Source organism: Poecilia mexicana, unplaced genomic scaffold, assembly GCF_051168715.1.
Source record: "Poecilia mexicana isolate PSO_F unplaced genomic scaffold, ASM5116871v1 scaffold_4, whole genome shotgun sequence".
In the NCBI taxonomy this organism is placed as follows: Eukaryota; Metazoa; Chordata; class Actinopteri; order Cyprinodontiformes; family Poeciliidae; genus Poecilia; species Poecilia mexicana.
In genome coordinates this window covers 29,291,786-29,314,145 of record NW_028263373.1, presented here as the reverse complement: position 1 = coordinate 29,314,145, position 22,360 = coordinate 29,291,786, and the positions used below count along the sequence as shown (strand labels likewise).

The 22,360-nt window shown below is 39.4% G+C and overlaps 2 protein-coding genes across 4 annotated transcripts; one reads left to right on the top strand and one right to left on the bottom strand.

Moving 5' to 3' along the window:
* Positions 1–40: 40 nt before the first annotated feature.
* dcun1d4 (DCN1, defective in cullin neddylation 1, domain containing 4 (S. cerevisiae)) lies at positions 41–9,315 on the bottom strand. 2 transcript variants are annotated; one of them, XM_014971676.2, is made up of 11 exons: positions 9,240–9,315; positions 7,928–7,998; positions 7,766–7,805; positions 6,938–7,025; positions 5,550–5,638; positions 5,393–5,463; positions 5,110–5,201; positions 4,882–4,990; positions 4,303–4,407; positions 4,120–4,222; positions 41–3,484 (listed from the first exon to the last, which is right to left on the bottom strand). In XM_014971676.2, the coding sequence occupies exons 1-11, from the start codon at positions 9,256–9,258 to the stop codon at positions 3,429–3,431; spliced, it is 843 nt and encodes a 280-aa protein (XP_014827162.2). In that variant the 5' UTR covers positions 9,259–9,315; the 3' UTR covers positions 41–3,428. The 2 variants fall into 2 exon arrangements, with proteins under 2 accessions (XP_014827162.2, XP_014827163.2); XM_014971677.2 differs by lacking the exon at positions 9,240–9,315 and adding an exon at positions 8,883–9,230.
* A 2,973-nt stretch (positions 9,316–12,288) lies between these two features.
* ociad2 (OCIA domain containing 2) lies at positions 12,289–15,459 on the top strand. 2 transcript variants are annotated; one of them, XM_014971679.2, is made up of 7 exons: positions 12,289–12,449; positions 12,540–12,624; positions 14,086–14,139; positions 14,231–14,278; positions 14,374–14,512; positions 14,925–14,999; positions 15,158–15,459. In XM_014971679.2, exons 1-6 carry the CDS (start codon positions 12,360–12,362, stop codon positions 14,989–14,991), a joined length of 483 nt encoding a protein of 160 aa, XP_014827165.2. In that variant the 5' UTR covers positions 12,289–12,359; the 3' UTR covers positions 14,992–14,999; positions 15,158–15,459. The 2 variants fall into 2 exon arrangements, with proteins under 2 accessions (XP_014827165.2, XP_014827166.2); XM_014971680.2 differs by having other exon boundaries at positions 14,925–15,038.
* Positions 15,460–22,360: the final 6,901 nt, after the last annotated feature.

Sequence of the window (22,360 nt, the reverse complement as noted above, 5' to 3'; positions counted from 1 at the left end):
CAAACATGTTATATAGTCAGAGAATCCAGGAATCAGCCAGTAAGTTAATAAACCTTTTTATTTATGTGTATAGACATTGGTTATAGTGAAAACAAACATATAGACACTCATTGTTTACATACATATTTACAGTCGGGACAAGGCTGTTCATCCTCCTGCATTTTCATTGGAGAATACTAAAAGATTTATCTCTACACAGTATTTGGTAAGCAATGAAACGGTTAAATCCAGTTTTTGCTAATGGTGGAGATCCCCAACGGAATCGTATGCATGTGATCCAACAACTGATTTCTAAGTGCATCATGACAACTGCAGAAAAAAAATTATTTATATATATATATATATATAAATAAAATAAGAGTCTTCACACCAGTTGCAGCCGTCTTATTACTCTTTACGTAACGATGTGTGGGGATGGGATAAATGCAGGAGGGAACTCCTGATCCACCATGAGGTTACAGGTGTGTTCCAGGTCGTAGTGGACACAATTGTGTGTATTTTTTAATTTTTTTTCATAGGAAAAATAAAACTAACATGACTGTGTTTGTCAAATTAAGCACAAAACACATGCACAAATAACTGTACAAAACAAAGCATGTCTGAAAAATGTTTTCAAAAAATCTCATCCATTCACAAAAGGCTCTGTCAGAGCATGCATGCAAATAGTAAATCTTCTGACGGTGCAGCATCACATCACAGTCAAAGACAAAAAAGATTTTATACATGTGTTACAAGAACGTTACACTAGGCGAACAGAACAGCATAGCATCATCACGCACTTTCAAATGGTCAGTGTCCACATTTATTTAATTTTTTTTCGTTCACGCCGTACGGGTGGTACAAAGAAATGCTTTGAGCAAACCTACCTCACTAGCCTAAAGGACGCCGCGTCCTCGGAGAGGTCTCGGGTGTTCCACTGCAGCTGTAGTAACACTGTCAGCGTTGGGAGGAATGCTACTCGTTAAAAAGGAGACCAGAAACTATCCGTGGACCGAGGAAGACGAACAAATGCCAAATACCAAGACAAAAATGGACACCATCTGGCACTATGTAACACAGCCTAAACAGTCTGAAATCATCCTGAAAGGTTACCTGACTACTTGTGTGTCACTGCCTGCATGTCCTGAATGTACGGTGTCTTGCAAAAAACGTTGAGCACCCCTGATTTTTTTTTCCCCCATGGTTTGAAAAGTTGCAAACACTAAACATCGGTGCATTTTGATGGGGGATTTTTTTTTTGTGACAAACCACCACAAAGCAGTGGAACATACTGAAGTGGAAGGAAAATTAAGTTGTTGTTTTTATCCTAATTTGACAGTTGTGTGGTGTGTTTGTATCAGATCCTATTTACTCAGGGGGTTTTGGCGGGGGGTTACAGAAAACTCTATAAAGACCAAGGAACAGAGCAGACAGGCCACGGAGAAAGTAGTGAAGACGTTTAACTACAATGGACACAAGGTGGTGTATGCGTACCACTATTGCATATTAAATTATACTGGAAGCACTTTGCTGTTCTCTAGTGGCCACACTCATTCTAAATCATTTCCAATATAGCTCATTTACTAAATACCTACATTTGTACATCTGGTACATGCTATATTCAAATTAATATATTCCATTTAAAATAGTTTGAAAAAAACAACTTATTTTATTAAATAACAAATTCAGACAAGGATTTAAAGCAGAGTTTACATCCTGAGCTTGGAACATTGTTCAGAGTATTCATCTTATAATGCAAGATGATGTCTGTAACAGATGTTGTCTGTTTGTCTACCCAAACAAACATCATCTGGATAAACAGAAGAAGGTGCAGAAAACTGAATGACTAATCTAAGACTCCACAAATCTGACCCTCAAGTACGGCATGAATGGCCAAAGGAAAAGCATTGAAGAAGTCATCAGAAGTGGCATTTACCATAAGATACAGTAAACTCAGGTCAGATGAGACCAAAATTTGACTTTCTAGTCAACAGGGAAAAAACCCTGTTATGAAAAACTGACACTGCATATGGCTCACTTCATCATCCCCACCGTTATTTATGGTGGTGGCAGGATCATGCTGTAGTAATACTGTTCTTTTCAGAAATGCAGTTGATAGGCAAACTACTAAATTAGCAAAACACAGCAAGAAAATCAGTTGGAGTCTGCAAAAAAACTTCAAATTAACACAACTAGTAGACTTAAAGAACCAAAACAAACCAAAAAAAATAATACATTACAACTATAATTGCTGTGAAAAGTAGTTGTAAGCAGGACTAATTCAGGGGGGTTGAATACAAATACATGGTCCAATTTTCAAATTTTTTTATGCATCATTTTCCTTCTGCTTCAGAACAAAGCACTACTTTGTGTCGGTCCGCTACATCAAATCCCAACGAAATGCGTAGAAGTTTGTGTTCGTTTTGCAACAAACTTTGGGTGGAAAAAAAAGTAAGAGGTGTGAATACTTTTGAAAGGCACCGTAGAGTCACATGTAGAAATGTTAGGGTTTGTTGGTATCTGTGCGGGACACACAATGCAACTTTCCATGTTTGAGGCACAGTAATACTCTTATCTACGCAGCGTAGAGACATAAACCGGTCGATAGACCAATGAATGCAGAGCAGAGCACTGGTGGCTCACGGTTGCACTGTAGTAAGAGTTGGTAAGCAGCAATGCTGATTCGTTTGGTGTTATGAGGTCTGAAGTCTTTGCATGGGGGTCTAGCAGAAAGTTATCAGCAAAACAGGAGGAGGGACAAAAGAGGGGAAAAAAATGGAGGGAAAGAACAAACTGGCTTTTTTTTAATAGTAAACGGCGCAGGCATCAGAAACCTGCAGTCAACCCTTTGACACAGTGTGCTTTTTAGGAGAACTACTAAACTAAACAAACCCACAAACAGTAGTTAGTGCCATCTGTCCCGAGGAGCTCAGGTCGAAGTTCATTGCACGGGTCTTTTAATACTCGAGTGTGCCTAGGGGGTTTCCGAGTGATCCCGGTTGAGACTCGAACGCAACCCGCGAATGGTCGCCCCTGTTGGTTTCCCTGCGCTGACTACGCCATTTTGTTTCCACCGTCAGCGTACGACAGATACCGTGTCATCCCAACACAGACAACAATATGAGACGTCACAGTGACAGAGAGCAACGCCACTCGGTGGGGTTCGGGAACGGGGGTCCACCCCACAATGCAACTTCCATGGGGAGCATAACTCTACAAGGACAGCGCTCCTCCGAACAGGGAGTTGGAGGGCAGCAAAACCCCCAAACCACCCACTTACCCACCCGCCCACAGCCTGAACCCCTTCTTTTAACCAGGAGGCACCAACTGTCACTGCCTTACCGATTTTGTTGTGTTTTGCTTATTGGTTGTTTATGCTCAAGAGTAGTTGTGATCACAGTTAAACTTTTTTTTTTTCTTCCATTCACCCTCTCACCCCTCATCTGCAGCTATGACATCTGTCTTTCCTTGTACCATTCCACAAACTCATCCAGCAAAACAGGCCCTGACAAAAGGAAGAGACACAGAGTCATTACTACCGTAACAAATCAGTGGGATACCAGAGATGCACCGATCCGATATTAACATCTGTATCAACCCCAATATTGGATTTTTAAAAAAATTTTTTTTTAGATTGGGTATCGGGCAGATCTATTCAGTCTAATTCTATGATTTTGCTCTGAGTGATGTCATGCTTTATTATTTATTTGACATTATATTCAGAATTCTTAGTTTTCAAAACAATTTTAAAGAAGGTTTGTAGCAGTTTATTTTAGTTTTTTAACATTGGTAGTCAACCGATTGTTTTTCTCAGTTTATTATTAATTTTACATCGACTGTTAATTAATTAAAGTTGTGTTGTTTTTACATGCGTGACCAAGATTATGACGCTATTGCCATATTTAAGCATGCTGTAATGGTGCAGTGTTATCAAATAAATGTGTAATTCAGTGCATTTATGTCTGTGTTTAAAAAAAATTAACGCTTTAGGGACTTTTGCTTTAGCACGATATTCTGAATCAGATCAGTTTTGCTGATACTAAACCTCATATCGGTATCAGAAGTGGAAAAAGAAAAAAAAAAAAAAGGATTGGTGCATCTCTATGTCATACATTTCCATTCAATCGGGTTTTGACTTACAGGCACCGTCTTCATCATAGTTACTAAGGTCCAGGTTGATTGTCCTGCTGAACTCTAAAACATTGCACCACTGGTCTTTGTTGATGACTTTGTACTTGGATTGCTAAGGAACAAAAGAAAAACCAAGTGCTTCAGATTAGATACGGTTCCGTGTGGCTACATACGTGTTATCGATATGCTCACCTCTAAAAACTGATTAAACACAGGAAACAGAGGCCATGTTTTCCCCAGGAGAAGCCCCAGCATGCACTTTGCTGTGTTCAAGTCCAGACTCCTCTGATCTTTTTCCTGTTCAATGAAAAACCACCAAAAAATACTCATGTTAAAATTCAGGCAAAAATGACATGAAACCTTTTTATTTTTTTTCCTTTTCTTGTTGTTTCTTTGAATTTTATGCGATACACCAAACCAAAGCTGCACGGCCTATTCTCAGCTCAGCATTAGACTTTCCTGTTGAACCGACTCTGCCTAGTCACACATCCCCCCCCCCAAAAAAATATTCAAAACAAAATGCAGCTTGGAAAACTGAAATATTTTGCCACTATACTACCTGACACGCTATTGGCTGGAGTTTGAACCCACAAGCCACATGATTGGTTGTTTATTGAGTCAATTACACTGTGATATAATCCATTTACTAATTAAGAAATGTCTCAAAACAAATGGCAGTGTTGTGTAACCATTTCTCACGTGGAGCTTTTCCAATCAGTTGAAATTAATTAAAAGTCTGACTTCTCTCTCTCCGTCTCTCTCTCAACTTACTCGAGCGAAATCAAAGGCGTATCTGTAGATGAGCTTAAAACTGGTGCTGTCGCTCAGGACAGATCTCAGGTAGTCGAGCGAATTCCTCAGTCTCTCAGTGGAATCGCACCTTAAAAGAAATAAAAAAAACAGTAGAAGTACCTCAGAGAGGGTCAATACTTAAAAACAGCTCTGCTGAATTGAACAGAATTTGAATAGAAAGAGATGGAAACATGGTGGCTGGCTTACTGCAGTGAGCCCATGCCTCTTAGCCACTCCTGAAGAGTGAAGTACCCCATACTCTGAGCATCCAGCTTCCAAGCCAGAACCAGCATCACCACCTGGGAATAAAATGTAAAAACGACAGTCGCATAAATTGTTAAACAGGAGCGATTCCTTTGGCAGGCTGTTACCGGACCTCAATGACCAACTCAATGGAAACTGACAGTACAGGCTGGGAGTTCCAGGAGGATTATCTGGGAGAACCAGAGATCACGCCCCAGGCAACAATGAAAAAAAAAAATCTGCTTACATTCTCTGGCTCTACTCCAATGTCCTCGCAGAACTTCTCTATGCCCTCTGGACCCACGACGTCGTCACAACCTGGTTTAGATAAATGAGCGGCGTCAGTTCAGTTTTTAGAGCTGTGAACGCACAGCAGCGATGGATGGATGAAGGAAGCTACTTACCTGCATACTCATAGAACCACTCCAAACATCTTTTACTGGAAAACGTCTCCTCCTCCCGGATCTGCGACGTCTCATGTTTTCTGAAAATACTGCAGTTGAGGAGACGGTCAGCAGAACCATACACACAGTACAGCATGTGAAAGTGAAGAAAGTTAAGATATCCTTTATAAAAATCCCTACTGGTAAAACAGCAGAAAGAGCCATCTTTATGCCCATTTCTACTTTATAAATCAGACAAATCAGGTTCTTAGCAACACCATCTTCCACATTTTGTAACAATACAGAGAAAAAACTTCAACACATTTCATTTGGAATTTACGTGACAGACCAACTGAGCAATTACAGGGTTTCAGCCATTCAAATTTAAGACCTTTCATGACCTTGTGAAGGCCACCTTGATTGAAACTTAAGACAGAAAAAACTACTAGTATGCTAGCAACTATATGCCACGCTAGTATATCCTAATATGTTAGCTAATATATGCCATGATAGTATATCCTAGTATGCTGGCTAATATACTACTATGCCCTTGGTAGCTAGGTAGCAATGTATGCTAGCTACTCTTACACACAGTACAGCGTGTGTGTAGACTCTCTCAGAGTGCAAGGGTAGATTGGTAGCTAGTTACTGGTAGCCTCAACCACTTTAAGCCACTGAACCTAATGAAAAGGTCTTAATGTGACATCAGTGTGCTGTGGTGGCGCAGGGGTTAAGCACAACCCACATATGGAGGCCTTAGTCCTCGATGCGGCTGTCGCAGGTTTGATTCCCGGCCTGGTGACCTTTGCCGCATGCCTTCCCGACTCTGTCATTATCCACTTTCCTGTCAATTCACTGTAAAATAAAGGCCACTAGAGCCAATAAAACCTTTAAATATATATATATATCATCTAAAAACAATGTATTGTTTTCTCCTACTTCACAATTCAGAAGATCTTGTTCTTAAGATCTTACATTTAATATCTTACATGAGTCTTGCATTGGTTAATGTTTTTTGTTAATCACTTTGTAGGACTTTGAGATTTACATGTAAAGAGCGTTATAAATAAAATTTTATTATTATAGAATATTGATCCCAAAGGGGAAATTGGTTACTGTTGAGGAGCTCCTCCTATCCACATTTATAACACAAGTGTGAAATTACAAGTAATTTAAATATGACCCGAACACAAAATAAATTAAATAAAATGAAAAACAAGAAAATTTGCTACAAAATGTTTCCACAACAATGTGTTGGTTCATCAGAAAATCCCAACACAACACATTGAGGCTTCTGGTTGTAATGCGGCATAATGTGGAATAGTTCAAGTGATATGAATATTTTTGTAAAAGAAGAATACAGAAAGAAAAAAAAAAACTACTAGATCTTGAACAAAGGAATCTCCCACCTGTCTTGGCGACTTTTCTTGGCTGATAGGTCGTCTCCAGCAGAAGGTCTCCTCTTTTTTCTCGGCGGCATGGCTCTAGAGCAGCAAGCTAGGAAGGAAACAGAATTATTGTACGACAATCTGGACCACTGGCTGCCCTAGCAACGCCTCAGAAAGACATGTAAAAAGCCCTAAAAACAAATGTACGCTTTACCATCAGTCTCCCCTCACCCTAATTGGAAAACACTGAACCAGTGAAGAAAAGTCCCTCATTGGGACAGCACTGTTGCAACAAAAATAAAAATCACTGATTTGTCTTCTTATTGGTGCTTTCAATACAGTATCTTACCACCATGCGTAGAATATTCAGGAGCCCTGCTAGGAAAAAGCTTCTTACTATCCTACCATCACAAATGTAAACTTCAATTAGAAATAGGTGCTTTGGTCAAAGATTGGACTTTTCCGTACAAATAGACCAGACTACATATAGACTCTGGAGCTTGCAAGGCGTTACAGAACAAGTGCACCGGAGCTACTATTATTTACCTAAAGCTATGCAACAGCTTAGGTGTGACACCTTCGTGTGAACATGTGATGTACTGATGCTGCTACATTTCTTGCAGTCACTAGGCCCCACCTGGAGTTTAAAAGTGTTTGCATATTTTTGCACAGGCTTCTTAAACCCTCCAAGGTGAGTGCATGTGATAAAGCTCTGTTCCAAAACTTCCAGCCTTGTTAGAGTGGATGACAGCATGAACGCTGAAAACATTTTCAAGAAGAAATGCGATGGTCTTTGAAGGGAAACTGAAAATAGGTCACTGTGTTTCAGATTATGCCATGTGGGTTTACCTGAGGGGTGGCTGTCCTGTCCAACGTCTTCGGTCAGATTCTGACAAAAGATAAAAAATAAAAATAAAAAACATGTGGAAACGTGACTGATATGTTCAGTGACATGGAGATTCAAATAATAATAATAATAATAATAATAAAAAGATGACAACAGATATTTACCAGCCGGTGTAAGGTGTGATGGATCTTGTGGATACTGGCCAGTGTCGTCAGATGGGAATTCAGCTGAAAATCTAGGTCCACAAGAGAACAGATGTAAAACAGTATATGCTAAATGTCCGTAACTGAGCAGGGGTACAGGTTGAGCGACATCATCGTAGCACAAACCAACTCTATGATCGTATTTTGGGACTATTTTTGGTTAGTAACCAACAGATCATGCGGATGGTCTCCAAATCGAGTTTTCATGTCCTAGAAAACTGTAGAGGAGGTCTCTCCCTCAACTCGGAACGTATTCGGCCATTTCAGCAACCCTGTCACAAAAATAATCGTAGCCGATTTCTGATTTAAAGCTGTCATCAAGTGGTGACTTACTTCTAGGGGCCAAACTTTGGATACAATAGCCAACGCGTGCAGACGAACGGAAAGCACTAGCTGCATACCTAAAATAGCAGTCCAGACAAGCAACTTGCACAGAGTTTACAAAGTATCCAGAGAGCTTTGGCCGTATGGGTGTTGTAGTTCTTCTTCTTGGAGGAGGCCATTAGGGGTTGCGACTCCGCTTGGGATGCGGAACTACAACTCCCAAGCCTTCCCGAAACAACTACTTCTCTCAGACCCCGTCTACCCCCCAACATTTTTCTCCCCGACTGAATACGCTTTACATTGATTAAAAAATGTATCGCTATATGGCTACTGGCAGGAGAGCTCTGCGCAGACGTTTTGCAGCAGCTGATGCAGGTGACGCAAGGAGCGACAGCGGCGCTGCGGCAGGCAAACCAAAGATGTTTTTAGACAACTGCGTCACAATTTTCATTCTCCCCAACAGTCCGCAGCTGGCCAGAAAATCGGCCGATTGACGCTGACATTACGTCGGTGTCAAGTTTGAGCCGAAACGAGCCCGGCGAGGAAACCAGGCACGACGAATAATAATTATGAAAAACACACCACAACTCACCGATAACCATCGAAAACAATCTGAACTCAAACAACGTCGGCGGGATTTGACCGAGCACTGAATGCACAACACGAAAAACCGACTGCAGACGACCACGAAGTGTCTTACTGATCCTTCTGCAGGCTCAAAACAAGTGAAATTACAGTAGGCGTCCGTCCTTTGTTGTCGCCCCAGACAGTACTGCCAAATACAAAGAGGGCAGCAAATAACACGGGATTCACCAAACCTCACGGAGCCACGGGACAAAAGCGGATGTAGAAACCCCGCACGTCCGCTTCCTTCTCTCTGACACGCGACTCCCTAGCCGACAAACACCGCAAATTAATACCTAAAAGCCTCTGAAACGTTTCTACTTACTTGCCGCATCAGAGTGCATTTTTATGAAACATACAACTGTCTGTGGGAAGTCCGTAGACCGGCCAATAGGCGGGCCTTGCTAGCGTAAGTGACGCCCGCAGACGGTGGGTGCGTTCTCTTACAGTCAGCCGGTGGACTACCCGGACAAACCGGTGTGAGAGGAGATACCCTTTTGAATAAAGCAAATACTAGGTTTTGAGCTTTCTCAAAAGATGGAGTTCAGATCCGTTAATGACACCTCGCACCCTAGTTGAGCATGGCTCCAGCTACAAGTCAGAAATAATGGAACAAGCACAATATTTGGAATGTATTTATTATTTATCACATCCAGACAGCATGTTCAGATGAGATACAAAACATCAGATGGGCAAATAAATTATTTGCATCTGAAAGTTTGTTTGTGTTTCAAATGCAAGGCAACCATCTTGGATATTGAAAAATTCTGGGGTGTAATCAGAAGTCAGATTTTTCCCTTCTTCGACTTTTAAATCACCCAGAAAACAGCACTTGTACTTCAAACTCAGCTTTTTCAAGTTACCAGCTGTAATTACAAATGAGCCCCCAAAGTTGACATCCCAACATGGAAAGTCAGAATAATGCCAGTATGGCTTTCACAAATGTCACTTCTGACAACTTGTATCTGATTATCTCTCATGTTTGCTTGGAGTGTAGGTGTATAAAGAGGCTACCCAGGATGTGCCCTGAGATCCTGACTTATGATTCCGTTCAAATGGTGAACAGATATCACCGCTTGTCTCGCCGATTGGCAAATGGTGCACACCCAATGACTGAAAGTCCGCTTTGCAGGCTCCGCCCCCTTTCTTGATAGCCATTGGCTGCTGTAAGTGACACTTCAAAAAAATACACTTTGAGTCCTCCCTCAAGTAAAATTGATTGGTCGGAGGTCGACGACCGGGGCCGCACTTTGAGCGTGTCAATCAACAAACCGTCCTCGTGCAAACCTAAAAACCAGCCCACGATGAAATGTGATTGGTTGTTCGAATATTAATTGACTTCACCAGATAAGCATGGAACGGGTTTGCTCAATATCGACACAGCAGGACGATGGAAAAAAAGTGTCGGTATTGTCAGTACGTTTGCTTGTACTGTTAATCTTAACCCACTTCACCACAGACACCAAACATCCAGACTTCTGGTTTTTATACTTCTGTGTTCAAATTGTTCATGATTGTTTTGATTTCGCTGCTTTTTTGCTGTTATAAATTACCTAAGGATGGCAGTGTTGGAACAGTCACAAATACCAAGTTTTTCCACTCAATTATAATTTTCATTACACATAATGACGTTCTAAAATAAACGCCAGGTAAATTTAGTTGACGTTTCATTAGCGTTTCATTAGCAATTATTATTATTTGCCTCGCTTTTCTTCTCTTCTTAAACCAAAATAAGTTTACAAGCTGATATTAGCTGGTTAACTGGTCAGACCACCCGTTCAGGTAGGAAACCTGCAGTGGTCTGCTTTACAGACGTACATGCAACTTGTAGCTTGCTAACATTTAGATGACTGTTTTCCTAATGAGAGTGAGGTGTGGCACTAATAACCCACAGCTAGACTACTGCTGATAAAGATGTACTTCTCTACTTGAAAACCTGTGACTACTCTGTGTCTACAGGCAATTTATTTACTAATTAAAATTGTGAAATTTGTATATATTACATATATATTGTCATACATAATTAGTGTTCATCTAGGTTAACTTTGTGTAATTTTGAACTGTAGACAGTTAAGTTTATTTAAACTTGGTACTGTGTTTCAAAAAGATATATCTCATAAAGTGTATCTCCAGTTTTGACAGCACTAGGAGTAGAAATTTACACTTTTTCATGTACTTCAGGGGAAAGTGCTACTTTTAACCTATAGCAGTTTTGTAACAACAAAAAAGGACAATATGAACATGAACAACAGTAGAGTTTTGTAGGTCTTCATTTTTTTTCCCTTTCTTTTATCGCCACATCAAAAGGCTCCTCCACCGGACTGCCAAGTGCAATATATACAAAAATGAATGACCTGGAGTCTTTCTGAAACATGGATAATAGTCACAGTAAGTTTTGTGTATAATAACTTGTTTTCTTAAGCTTAGACTAACATAATGATTAGATGGTGATTGTAAGTCAAAAGTTTCCAGTGTGTTTATTTTTCAGTCTGCCTGGATATCAAGGTTTCAAAAAAAAAAAAAGATGTGTTACAGAAATCAGATTAGAGGCCAAGTTCAAACGAAGGTGCGGCTATCTGAATGAGTAGTTAAGACTCTAGGTAATAGGTCATATTTAATTCACCGATTTCATTGGTTGGAACGTCAGCATGTTGTGGCTTGTGCAATCCTGTTGCAAGACTATGTAAATGTTATAGTAACTTGGAACACCTGCCATACCCCTTCATGTTTTCACATTGTAAGCACGGCTCATTAGTAGGGAAAATGAAAACCGTAAACATGCTCGGACAGGATAAATGTACAAATGCATGCCACACTTTTAAGGTTTTGATTTCTAAAGAGTTTTAAAAATCATATCCGTTCATCATCCTTTTCCTCCCTCTTTTATGTACTTCGTATCCCTTTGGATAAAGTGTAAAGATCTGCGGCAGCATCCTTTTTTGTAAAGTTTGATTTATGTGGAGATCAGAGAATATTTCCAAATTAGCAGAAAAAGAAACAACTCACATTTTAAGCAACCTTAGTAACATTTCCTTTTGTCTAGGCTCTGGTATATTCAACGTTAATAATGTGTTTTTCAAATTATTAATCATAAAGTCAAAAAAATTATGACTTTTGTATATGCTCTCTGATTGTGTGTGGACACAACATCTATTATAAAATAAACCTAGGCTTTGTTTTGCCTTTTTAGTCTCATATTACAAATGACAACCCTACAGGTGTAGTACTACTATGTATTTTTCCTGATTAAAGTGATTTATACTGTAATTTCTTTAAATCACATTGAATTACCTGTACATGTGCAGTGTGTCAGGATTTTTAAGGGGGGTGGAGTTTAAAAACTAGTCCAGGGAGGAGCCTCTCCACTTAGTTTATCTGAAAGCGGACGGCAGTGGAGAGGTCTTGTAGCGCAGCTGGTAGTGCAACGAGGGAAGCCTCCTCCAAAATGAGTTCAGGAAGTGGAGAAACTACAACAGTGAAGACAGGAGAGACTCCTGCTGCTCCTGATTCAGCTCCAGCCAAACAGGGCTGGAAGGTGAGAGATAATCAAAAACATGACTCCTATTACTGGAAGCCGCTGTGTGTTCATCTGATGCCTAACCTGTCCTGCGTGTGTGTCTCACAGTGTCCCCTGAGCGACGCTCACGTCCACCGGGAAGATGTGAGGAAGGTGTGGAAAGAGTGCCAAGAGGAAAGCTTCTGGTACAGAGGTAATCTCCTTTTAGAGATGAAGCACACGGCACGATCTTTCTGAAAATGAGAAATTCTCGCAACTTTTAAATTGTTAAAACAAGAAAACACTTCAATGTGTTCTTCCATGTGTAGAAGAAGTCACTTATTCACTGAAGAGTGTGTTTACATTCCTCTGTGGGTTTCAGAGCGAGGATCCCCCCCCCACCAAAAAGTAAACTACACAAAAGCAAAAAAATATCTTCCATATGTGAACATTTTCGTTTTTAAAGTAGAATTCAGCTAAGTAGCACAGCCTGCATTGTCTTTGTTTCTGGCTACGGCTGGGCGGCGATCGGCTGGGAGTGTCCAAGATGGCAATGATGACGTAGATCAAACTGATTTAAAGAAAAAAAAAATCAATCATGATTCTACAAGAGCGACAAAACAAACAAATGATTTGTCAAAGTGGCGGCTAAATGAAAGCAACCTGAGGTGTTTATGTCATGTATCAAAAGACAACAGCACCAAAGTTACCGAGATGGTGAATGAGAAATATCCTTTCCAATGTTGGCTGATTAGGACTCCAAAAAACAGAAAACTTTTTTGTTTTATGTGGCAACAGTTTTTAATCTTTATCCCTCCACATTCTCTTTCTCTCTCTCTCTCTCTCTCTCTCTCTCTCTCTCTCTCTGCATTCCTCCACTCCATGCTCCAGCTGCTTCTCCTCTTCCTTCACCATGAACTTGTGAAAACACGAACCGGCAACAATCAGCACTTCCTCTATTTGTCCCTTTGACCTCCAAATAATCAGGAGTAGTCTCACCACCACTCCAGGGGTCAAAGTTTGGAAACGGGCAAAAGGCGATTGATTTACGCTAAGAAGGGAAAAAAATAAAAAATAAAGTCTCTTGTTGCCACTGGATCTTGAAACTTGTTTTTGAGAAAGTCTCTGTCATGATGAACAAACAGTCTGACGTTTTACTGCTTTTAGTAATTAAGAGTGGGACGTTATTTATGTTTTACTACAAATATTTATTCCCATTTATTAGAGATACACTAATCAGGTTTTCCAGGGGTTTTTTTTAGGTCCTTTCCTGTAAAGATTTTGGCTAATTCTGATTTTTTTATTTATATTTTTATTTCTTTTCCAGAGATTGTTGCGTATATGTGCTGAAGGCATCTAGACAGCTTCGAATTCCTTAGGAATTTAAAGAATTACAAATTCATACATGTTAAAGCGTGTGTACCTGATCTTCATTTGATTTTCAATAAACTGAAAAAATGCGCCCAAGAACATGATGATGTTTGATGCATTTGCTAATAAAAAAAAATGGTGGGAATTTTTGCTTTTTGGGTGATAAACCAGATTTAGTCATGGGAAAATGATCCGAGTCCAATCACTGGCCAAGTGATTGGTGCATCTCTATCATTTATCTGACAATGTATTAATTTTATTGGCGTCTTAATATCATTTATCCAATTTCCCCTTTTTTTTCCAGCTCTCCCCCTGTCTGTGGGCAGCATGGCTGTCACGGGTGGTCTCATCTACAATGGTAAACACTCCATTATTTCTCCAAAAACACCACAGACAATGTATTTCTCTGCTGTATTTCATTTTAACCGAATGCTTTTATTCCCATGCAGGTGTTTGGAAATCATCAGCAAGGTTTGGCCCTTTTCCAAAACTAGCAGGTCTGTTCTGTTTTCTCTGCATATGGGGATTTTGTGAGTTATAATAATAATAATAATATTAAGTAAATAGTGAGTTTTATGTGATTACTTTTTAGTTGCGGGGCTCCTCGGGTTTGCTGTGGGAAAAGCTTCGTATATTGGAACTTGTCGAAGCAAGTTCCAGGAGCTCGGTATTAAAGACGGCCCGGGATCTGGGCCCTGGTCCAGAAAAGATCCGTGTGGTCCAGGACACAGGTGGGCACGGTGTTGGCTTTTCAAATGTTTAATATCATATCATTATTTTCAATATTTTACAGAGTTATTTGTCAAAATTTGCATATATGTTTACATCTACATCCAAATTCTTCTTTTTCTGTTTTCACAAAAGGAAGGAAAGAGTTCGGAAATTTCAAACTGTATTTTATAGAATCTCATTTCAGTGCTGAACGGTCTGTCTGGATCAGGGTTGACCAGTCCAGTCACTTTAGATTTTGAACTAAGGATAATCAAAGAAGAAACATAATCTAAAACGAACTGTGAAACAGTTCTTAAGTATGGGACAAACATTTGGGTCATCAGTTCTATCAGCCACCTGCACAACACAGAAAGGAACACAATCGTTATTAACTAAACAGATAAGCATTATATAATTTTCTTATCTCAACAGGGACTGCCATCATGAGTGTGAAGAATGCAAGAAAAAACCTCAAGCTGCACCAGCAGAGCAAGCTTAAAGCTAAAGGTACACCAAGCTAATCTCAACAGTTCTACAAAAATGAGAGTAAGAAAAAACATTTTCAGCAACTTTTATGATTTTGTTTTTTTTGTTTGTTTGTTTTTTTCAATCCTTACCTTCATTCATTTTCCACAATGTGCTTTTGTTTTCTTTTGCATTTTCAGCCCCAGCATCACCACGGAAGGAAGCAGCTGTCTTTATGTACCTGTTGCAGCATGTCTGGATGTCAAGTGTGAATGTACTCCATGGAAGCTTTCTAGTGTCCTGATGTTGTGTGTGTGTGTGTGTGTGTGTGTGTGTGTGTGTGTGTGTGTGTGTGTGTGTGTGTGCGCGCGCGCGCGCGCGTGTCTTGTTTTGTTTTGTTTCTTCTCCATAAAATCCACTAGAGGGCGCAAGAAGACTTTCGGTCATTCTGTAGAAACGCAAATGTTTTTTTTTATCTGAGTAAATGCGACCTTGTAAACAAGAGTGCAAAGTCTCTTTTGTAGGTTTAATTATTATCAACATCCAAACAAACAGGAAACTTCCTATGATATAATCTGAGTTGGTAACATGTGCTCCCCAACGTTGCTGCTGAGCAAATGATAAAAACTTTGCCATTTTCATCTATGTACACTGAGGAGAAATGTGTCATTTTGCGGTGTTGAATCATCCTCCTATTGCAACATTACAAAATTATGACTGTATTTGCTCTGTAGCAGAACATAAAGTGTGATTCTTTCCTTATAAGTACCATACATCTGACGAGGATCTCTCTCCTCCACAGCCAAGTAGGCTTATTTTTGCAGTATTTTAAAATTAATTCATCATGAATGTTTTAATGAGTTGCAAAATGTATTGTAGTAGTTTGACTTAGTTATGATCTGAATTTTCAATCAAAGAAAAAACAGATTTACTTTGATCCATGGACTATTGACTAATGGATTACAAACTGAAAAGAATTGCCCCCCAAATCAGGAAATAAAATGTTTATACAGAGTGGAAGATAAATGCAGCAGAATTGCCTCATGAAAGATTCTAAAAATGTTTAGGTCATTCTCTCTGTTTCTGAGTTGTGGTTAATACTTGACAGCAGTCACACAGTGGCAACTGTTAAATATCAAAAATTGTGCTTCATAAATGATGTAACAAAAACACCACATTTTTATCAAGCTCACATAAACATGACTGTATTCCAGCCAGATTAGAAGGCAAATGGGTTTGCATGTGGTTACTTGAATGTATTTAGTTAAATGAAAAAAATATTGTGTTTAAATTATGCCGGCATATATTTTTAAAGACTTTATAACTTGATCATTTTAAAACAGAGATCCATCAACGATAAATGTGACTCTTTTCAGGTTTCTATTAATGACTAAAAATAGATTGAGAAGGTGTAATATTTATTTCCATTAAAAGTGAATGTTTATTGTTATTATGCTGCTATTACAGTATTACAGAAGTATTTATGAACTTGTTTAGATGTTGTAACATTGCAACCACAAATCTCAACTTGTGTTTTTAAAGTTTATATTAATTTAATTACAATCACAAAACATGTAAAATGTATGCAACTTGTGCTCACATTTATAGATATCCATTAAATCACAATTTTACTACCAGAAACGCTTGAGAAAAAAAGGAAATTTGCACACTTATTAACAAATTTAATAAGTGTAGCTATTAGTCCCCTCGCTAGATGTAAATTCAACAGACAAAAACTTAAGTCACTTGTCAGCATTTTTACGTCTCATTCAAAGCCATGTTAATTGTAGTTTGTGTGAGCTCTCCGCCCATCATAGCACATATCGGTGTACTCCGAAAATCAAAACAAATGTATAACTCTGCCAATGCCGTCCTCCGAAAGACGTCATCCAATCAACAAGTAATCAGCTTAAAGTTGGAAAGTAATTTATCCAATCAGAAAACTGTGCTACATGTAGGCGTATTTTTTTTACGTCCAATCATAATCAAAAAGGAGGAGCCAAAAGGGTTGCCGTTGGCTCTGACAGAAGACCTCTACCGACTCACAAAGAGACTGCGAAAAAAAAAGAGAAAAAAAATCACACCACTACGCAAATCCTTCCAATGGAGGAGGGCCAGGACGTTCAAGCTCGCTCGGCAAATGAAAAGAACGTCTGCAAGCTAGCGACCTAGCTCAACTAAAAGGAAGAAGAAGCAAAAGTTGTAAGTAACGTCAACATCCCAAATACTGCTGAAATTAAGAAAAAAAGTGTTTTCTGCCAAACGCAGCTGGCGTTGAGCTGAGTTACTAACTTTGTTGATATTAACGTTAGCCTTTCAAAATAGGCTGCCGTAGCATGCTAAAGAAGGAGTTTGGCTGTTCTGCTAGTGTTAGTTAATCGCCTTCCCTCTTTGCAAGTTAAATGGTAAACACCGCTCACGTACTTGTTGTCATTGCTTGTCTCGCTTCCTGGCGGCTAGATTAGCCCCTTATATTTTGTATGTTGTTGGCTTGCGGAACGTTGTTTTAGCCTTTACAACTGGCTGGTTGAGGCAAGTTGCTGGTGCTAGTTAGCTCCTTGCTCAACACTAGCAGTTTCCTCTGTAGAGTGAAAACGCTAGGCTAAGATGCTAACTGAAGCCTACTGTAAATCCTATTCGTCTTATTTTGTTTTTAAATGAATGTTAGCTTCTTGTTGTGTACGGTCTTAGTGTTTGTAATGAAGCAAAAATTATGACCTAACCGGCTAAGTAAGTTTACCCGCAGCAGTCAAAAATAACCAAGCAGATTTAAGCCACTGTTTTTCTGGGATGTTGCATAAATCTTTTGAAAGCTACAACAAAACTGAGTTATATATAACTACAAACAACAACAAATATTTTGTTAGTCTGAGGTAACTTAAAAATAATAATACGTTTAAGTGCAAGAGACTGTAACATGTCTGTGCACGGTGACTCTTATGCAATAGCATAACATTAGGCGAACTTTCAGCTCTGCATCTGACGTTACTCGGATAAAAAGCATTTGTTCAGCGTCTCTTGGATACACACAGAAAGGAATCTGGCCAGTCTGCTGTGTGAGGGGGGTAGAAGGGCAACTATTTCAGAGGAAGGCGCCGTGACAGATAAAATACCGGTTTGTGTGTACAGTACTGACTCCCACGACTATATTAACGATGACGCTCTTAAATTTTGTTCTCTCTGTCTTCACTTAAGTTTTGTGACAAATATGTAGGGTACAAGTACAAGGATCCATCCCACTTTAGCTTTAATTTTTTTGCACCACGTTTGGTGATTTTGATTGTTTTATTCGGACTAGCACAGTAGTGTATGTTCGTTGCATGGAAAAAGATAGTGTTTTTATTTTTTGACATTTTTTCCAAAAACATTTACTTAATGAGCAAGCAGCAGACAGACAGGTCAGGAATTAAATTGCTGGGACATTTAAGGCAAGTTTAGGTCAGGTTATAAAACAATGTCCCAATCTGTGTTTAACCTGTTTTTTCTGAAAATGGGAAGTGTTGTAAAAAAAAAAGTGAAGAGGAATGACATTAAATGTAGGAAGCATTTTTAGACTTGGGTGAAGGCTCACCCAAACACACTGTCAGACCTACAATGTAATGATTGCAATTAAAGCATATTCACATGTTTGACTATATCAGTCAAAGTCCAGAGTTAAATCCAATTGATAAATTTGTGTCAAGACTCGAAAAGAGTTCACAGATGCTTTCCCGTCCAAACAGATTCATGTCGAACAAAACTTAAGCTCTCTGGTCGTCGCCCAAAAGACTCGCAGCTCCGACTGCAACAAAAGTATTGAATAAAAAGTATTGACTCAGCATTTGCGAGTAACACCAAAAAAAAAAAAAAAAAATTGTATTTCTCCATCTACTTGGGGACAAAGTGATACTCAACTTTGTGTTGGAGTATCGGTAATAACTACAGCTAAAATATATTAAAGTTTCCAACTCTGACATGGCAAAATGTGAAATGCTGAGACTTCTTTCAGGATGAGTTTGCTGTTTAACAACAACATTTTCTAGATGAGGTTTTTGCGGCGTAGTGCCAACACTGACCTACAAGGCTTTGCTGAATCCCCCACTACATCAAAAAAGAAAAAAAAAAAATAAGCCTTTGATGGCAGTGCAGATGTGTACTTTTCATGCACCGGCTTGAGGGAAATCCCCCCCAGATTGCCGCGCGACCCATCTATCTGTGATTATCTAGGGCACAATTCCAGTGAATTAGTATGTTTGTTTTAATCTGGTAAGGCATTAATGGCATTGAAGAGTATGGGGATGGAAAAACCAAGCCCTCTAAAACACCCCCACAGTGGCCTCTCACTAAGCTGACCCCCTGCAAGGATTAACAGTTAAATCAGCATTTCAGCAATCACTACAAATGATTCACTCAGTCTCTTTAACATTTCGTGTATCAATTTAAGTAAAAAGAAGAAAGAAAGAAAGAAAGAAGTTCAGGTAATTCTGCTCCAGCTGCTTCAATATTAATTCACAACTTCCTCATGTCGCCTCTCCAGACGTGTCTACGGTCGATTATTTGCTATTATTACAAAGCTGGACCCAACCTAAACCTGGACTGAACAGTTGGAGTCATTTAGATCCGTGTGTTTGCATTTGGTCAGGTAGCTATTATTGGACACCTGAACAAATAGCATTCGGAGGAACTGCACACACACGCACACACACACACACACAGACACACGATTAAAAACCTCACTGTTTGCCCAAGAAAGAACTGAATGCAAGCACCAAACTATAAGATTACAACATCCTGCACTAAGCGATGGAGTAAAAGCACAATTCCTAGTCCTGGGAATTCTGAATCAATTCAAGATGCTCCGAAATCAATTTTAAAATGCGTTGAAGTTACCAGTATACGTCTTTGCTGCTCCTTTTTACGAGTTTTCTGCATTACATGATACGTCACCGTAGAAGGCCATCTCGCCATAATGAATAATTTTGAATAATTCCTTTATTTATTTCAGGCAGCTAAGCTAAGCTAATACTGGTCATTTAAATTACAGAATTTTATGCACAAACCCCTTTTTGTTTAAATGTAAAACTGATGGGACCTGATAGAATTGTTTTAAATGAATGTTTTATTTATTTACAGTCGTTTCCTCTTGTCAGTCACATAATTTAAACAGAATCTGTAGACAAACATTTATTTCAGAATTTATATTGGTTTCTGAATCGAGTTGCTAGACATTGAAGGATTCTTTGACCATATGTGACCCACATATGATTTTTTGTAAAGTTGCCAATCTCACACCAGAAATATATACTTTTTTTTTTTTTTTTTTTTTTTTTTTCAAAATCAGACCAAGTCGGCTTTTATTTGTTGTCCTAAATCTGACAAGGCTCTGATTTTTTTTCAAACCTCAGTCTGACGTCATATTTCAACATTTTCATCATTTTCATCTCCTGTGTTGGACTCGACTGTTTTGCCCTGGAGTAGTTGGGAAACTATTTACAGTGTCGAGCTAATCACTTTTACCTGCTACTTTCTGTTACTGTAGCTTTTCCAAAGTCCAAACGGGCCTCCCTGCAGCTCCTGATGAATGAGGGGTTAATAGGAATAATTTTTTTTAGATTCTGACTGAACAACATCTTCCTTCTCACTATTCTGCATCACCTCGGTCCATCACGTAAATCCTACTAACATACATCAAAGTTTGAGATTCAAGGTGCTCTATCTCACAAGCATCTCTTCTTTCTGCAGCTTAAATTAGCTCTCAACATCGGCCAGTTTAGGTTAGGCATTCTTGTTCTTTATTGCATTGCAAGACTTTGGGATAATGCAGTGCACAATGAGGACAGAGTCTCGCTAGAAATAACCTATAATTGAGCCCTGCTGAGCAAGATTATCCGCGGCTTTTTGGAAAGAGGGTTTGGAGCATAATTGATGTTTGGGTCTGCTTCTGCCAAGGAAAACACCCTGTTTTTGTCCTCAAGACGGCCCGAGCTGGGTTTGGAGATTTCTGACGTTTTTACAAGGGCATCAACGACAACGAACCCTCTGGTTTTTATATGTCAGTTGTAAGGAAATGAGGACAATCTGAAACATCCTTAAAGCGTAGTCATTTACGTCTCTAATAGGAAGGATTCAGGAATGTTTCCGCTTAAGAGGTTGTGATTACAGCAAGCCAGGCATCTGGAGGTAGCCAGATATCGTCATTCCCAAATTCTGACAGTCATCTGGGCTAGTTTTAGGAAACGTATTTAATTACTAAACATTTCAGAGATGCTTTTCTGTGTCTTGTTGGGGCAAAATGAAACTGAGGCAATAGAGAGAGTTAAGTAAACATAACCTCATCTTAGAGGTTGTCCTGCTTCCTGAATGGCCAGTCAGTGACCTATTCATTTAGAAAGCAGCAGGTGGTAATAAAGTAGACAGAGAAGTTAACCATTGATCAGTTCAGCTTTTGCTTGCGCTGTTGCTTTTTTCCTAAAACAGGCCATTATTTCATTTGTGCAACAAACTGTTTCTTATATTATTATTATTATTATTATTATTATTATAATTACCGCCATGTTTCTCTAGAGAAGTTTCATTGTCGCCAGAATAAAAAAAGAGCTTCATCATAGAGCGGTAGATAAGTTTGTGCTACAGGGTTCAGGATGTAACCCTTTGTTTTTTTTTTGTGGTTAGTTTTTTTTTTTTTTTCTTTTTGGGTTTTGGAGTCACCGAGTTGGAACAGGAAGTGAGACGTGTTATTCACAGGTTTTATCACCGTGAGAAAAGCAAGCGAGGGTGGCTGAGAGACTATCTTTGTTTTAGGCTACGTTTGCGGTGGGTGGGTTGTGTGAGTTTGTACGCCAGCTTAAGTCGACCTGACTTAAGGTTCAAGTCGAACGTTGATTCGCTCTCCACCTTCGCTGACCTGTCATCGCCATCCGCTCACATTCACACAGTTGGTGTAGCGTGGAAGTTCTCACACCTCAACTTCTCTGTCTGGCTGCTCTGACTAAGGCCTTCTTCTTCCTTTCTTTGCATGTGGTTTGATAGGTTTGAAGTTTCTGGTGTTCTGTTAACATTCTCTCTCTCTTTCTCTCTCTCTCTCTGTCTCTCTTTTTTTATGTTTATTTCTGTCTAATTGGATTGTTTTCCCAAGTCCCTTTCTAACCCAATAAGCATGGTGCTCTGAGTCAGACCGTGACGACGAATGCTCGACTACATAGAAGATGACTTGACTATAAAAGGAGTCTTTTTAGCCATTAATATGATAAAAAGGAAGAATAGCGTGGTTTAACCCCGAATGCTTACGTAACCGCCTCATGGATGTAATGGTAATCTTCAGATTATTACTCTGCCCAGCAGGAGGGCTTAATCCTGTCGCAATAGAGAGCAAACCAGGCTGAAGCAGACAGTTGGCTGACAACTCTTTGCTCTGCACCAAAACA

Coding starts and splice junctions, on each gene's coding strand:
- dcun1d4 (XM_014971676.2), bottom strand. Junction 7,026..7,765: donor ACAGGACAGCCACCCCTCAG/GTAAACCCACAT, acceptor TTTCCTTCCTAG/CTTGCTGCTCTAGAGCCATG. Junction 5,639..6,937: donor AAGAAAAGTCGCCAAGACAG/GTGGGAGATTCC, acceptor CCTCAACTGCAG/TATTTTCAGAAAACATGAGA.
- ociad2 (XM_014971679.2), top strand. CDS start 12,360: ATGAGTTCAGGAAGTGGAGAAACTACAACAGTGAAGACAGGAGAGACT. Junction 12,625..14,085: donor GGAAAGCTTCTGGTACAGAG/GTAATCTCCTTT, acceptor TTTTTTTTCCAG/CTCTCCCCCTGTCTGTGGGC. Junction 14,513..14,924: donor CCGTGTGGTCCAGGACACAG/GTGGGCACGGTG, acceptor TTATCTCAACAG/GGACTGCCATCATGAGTGTG.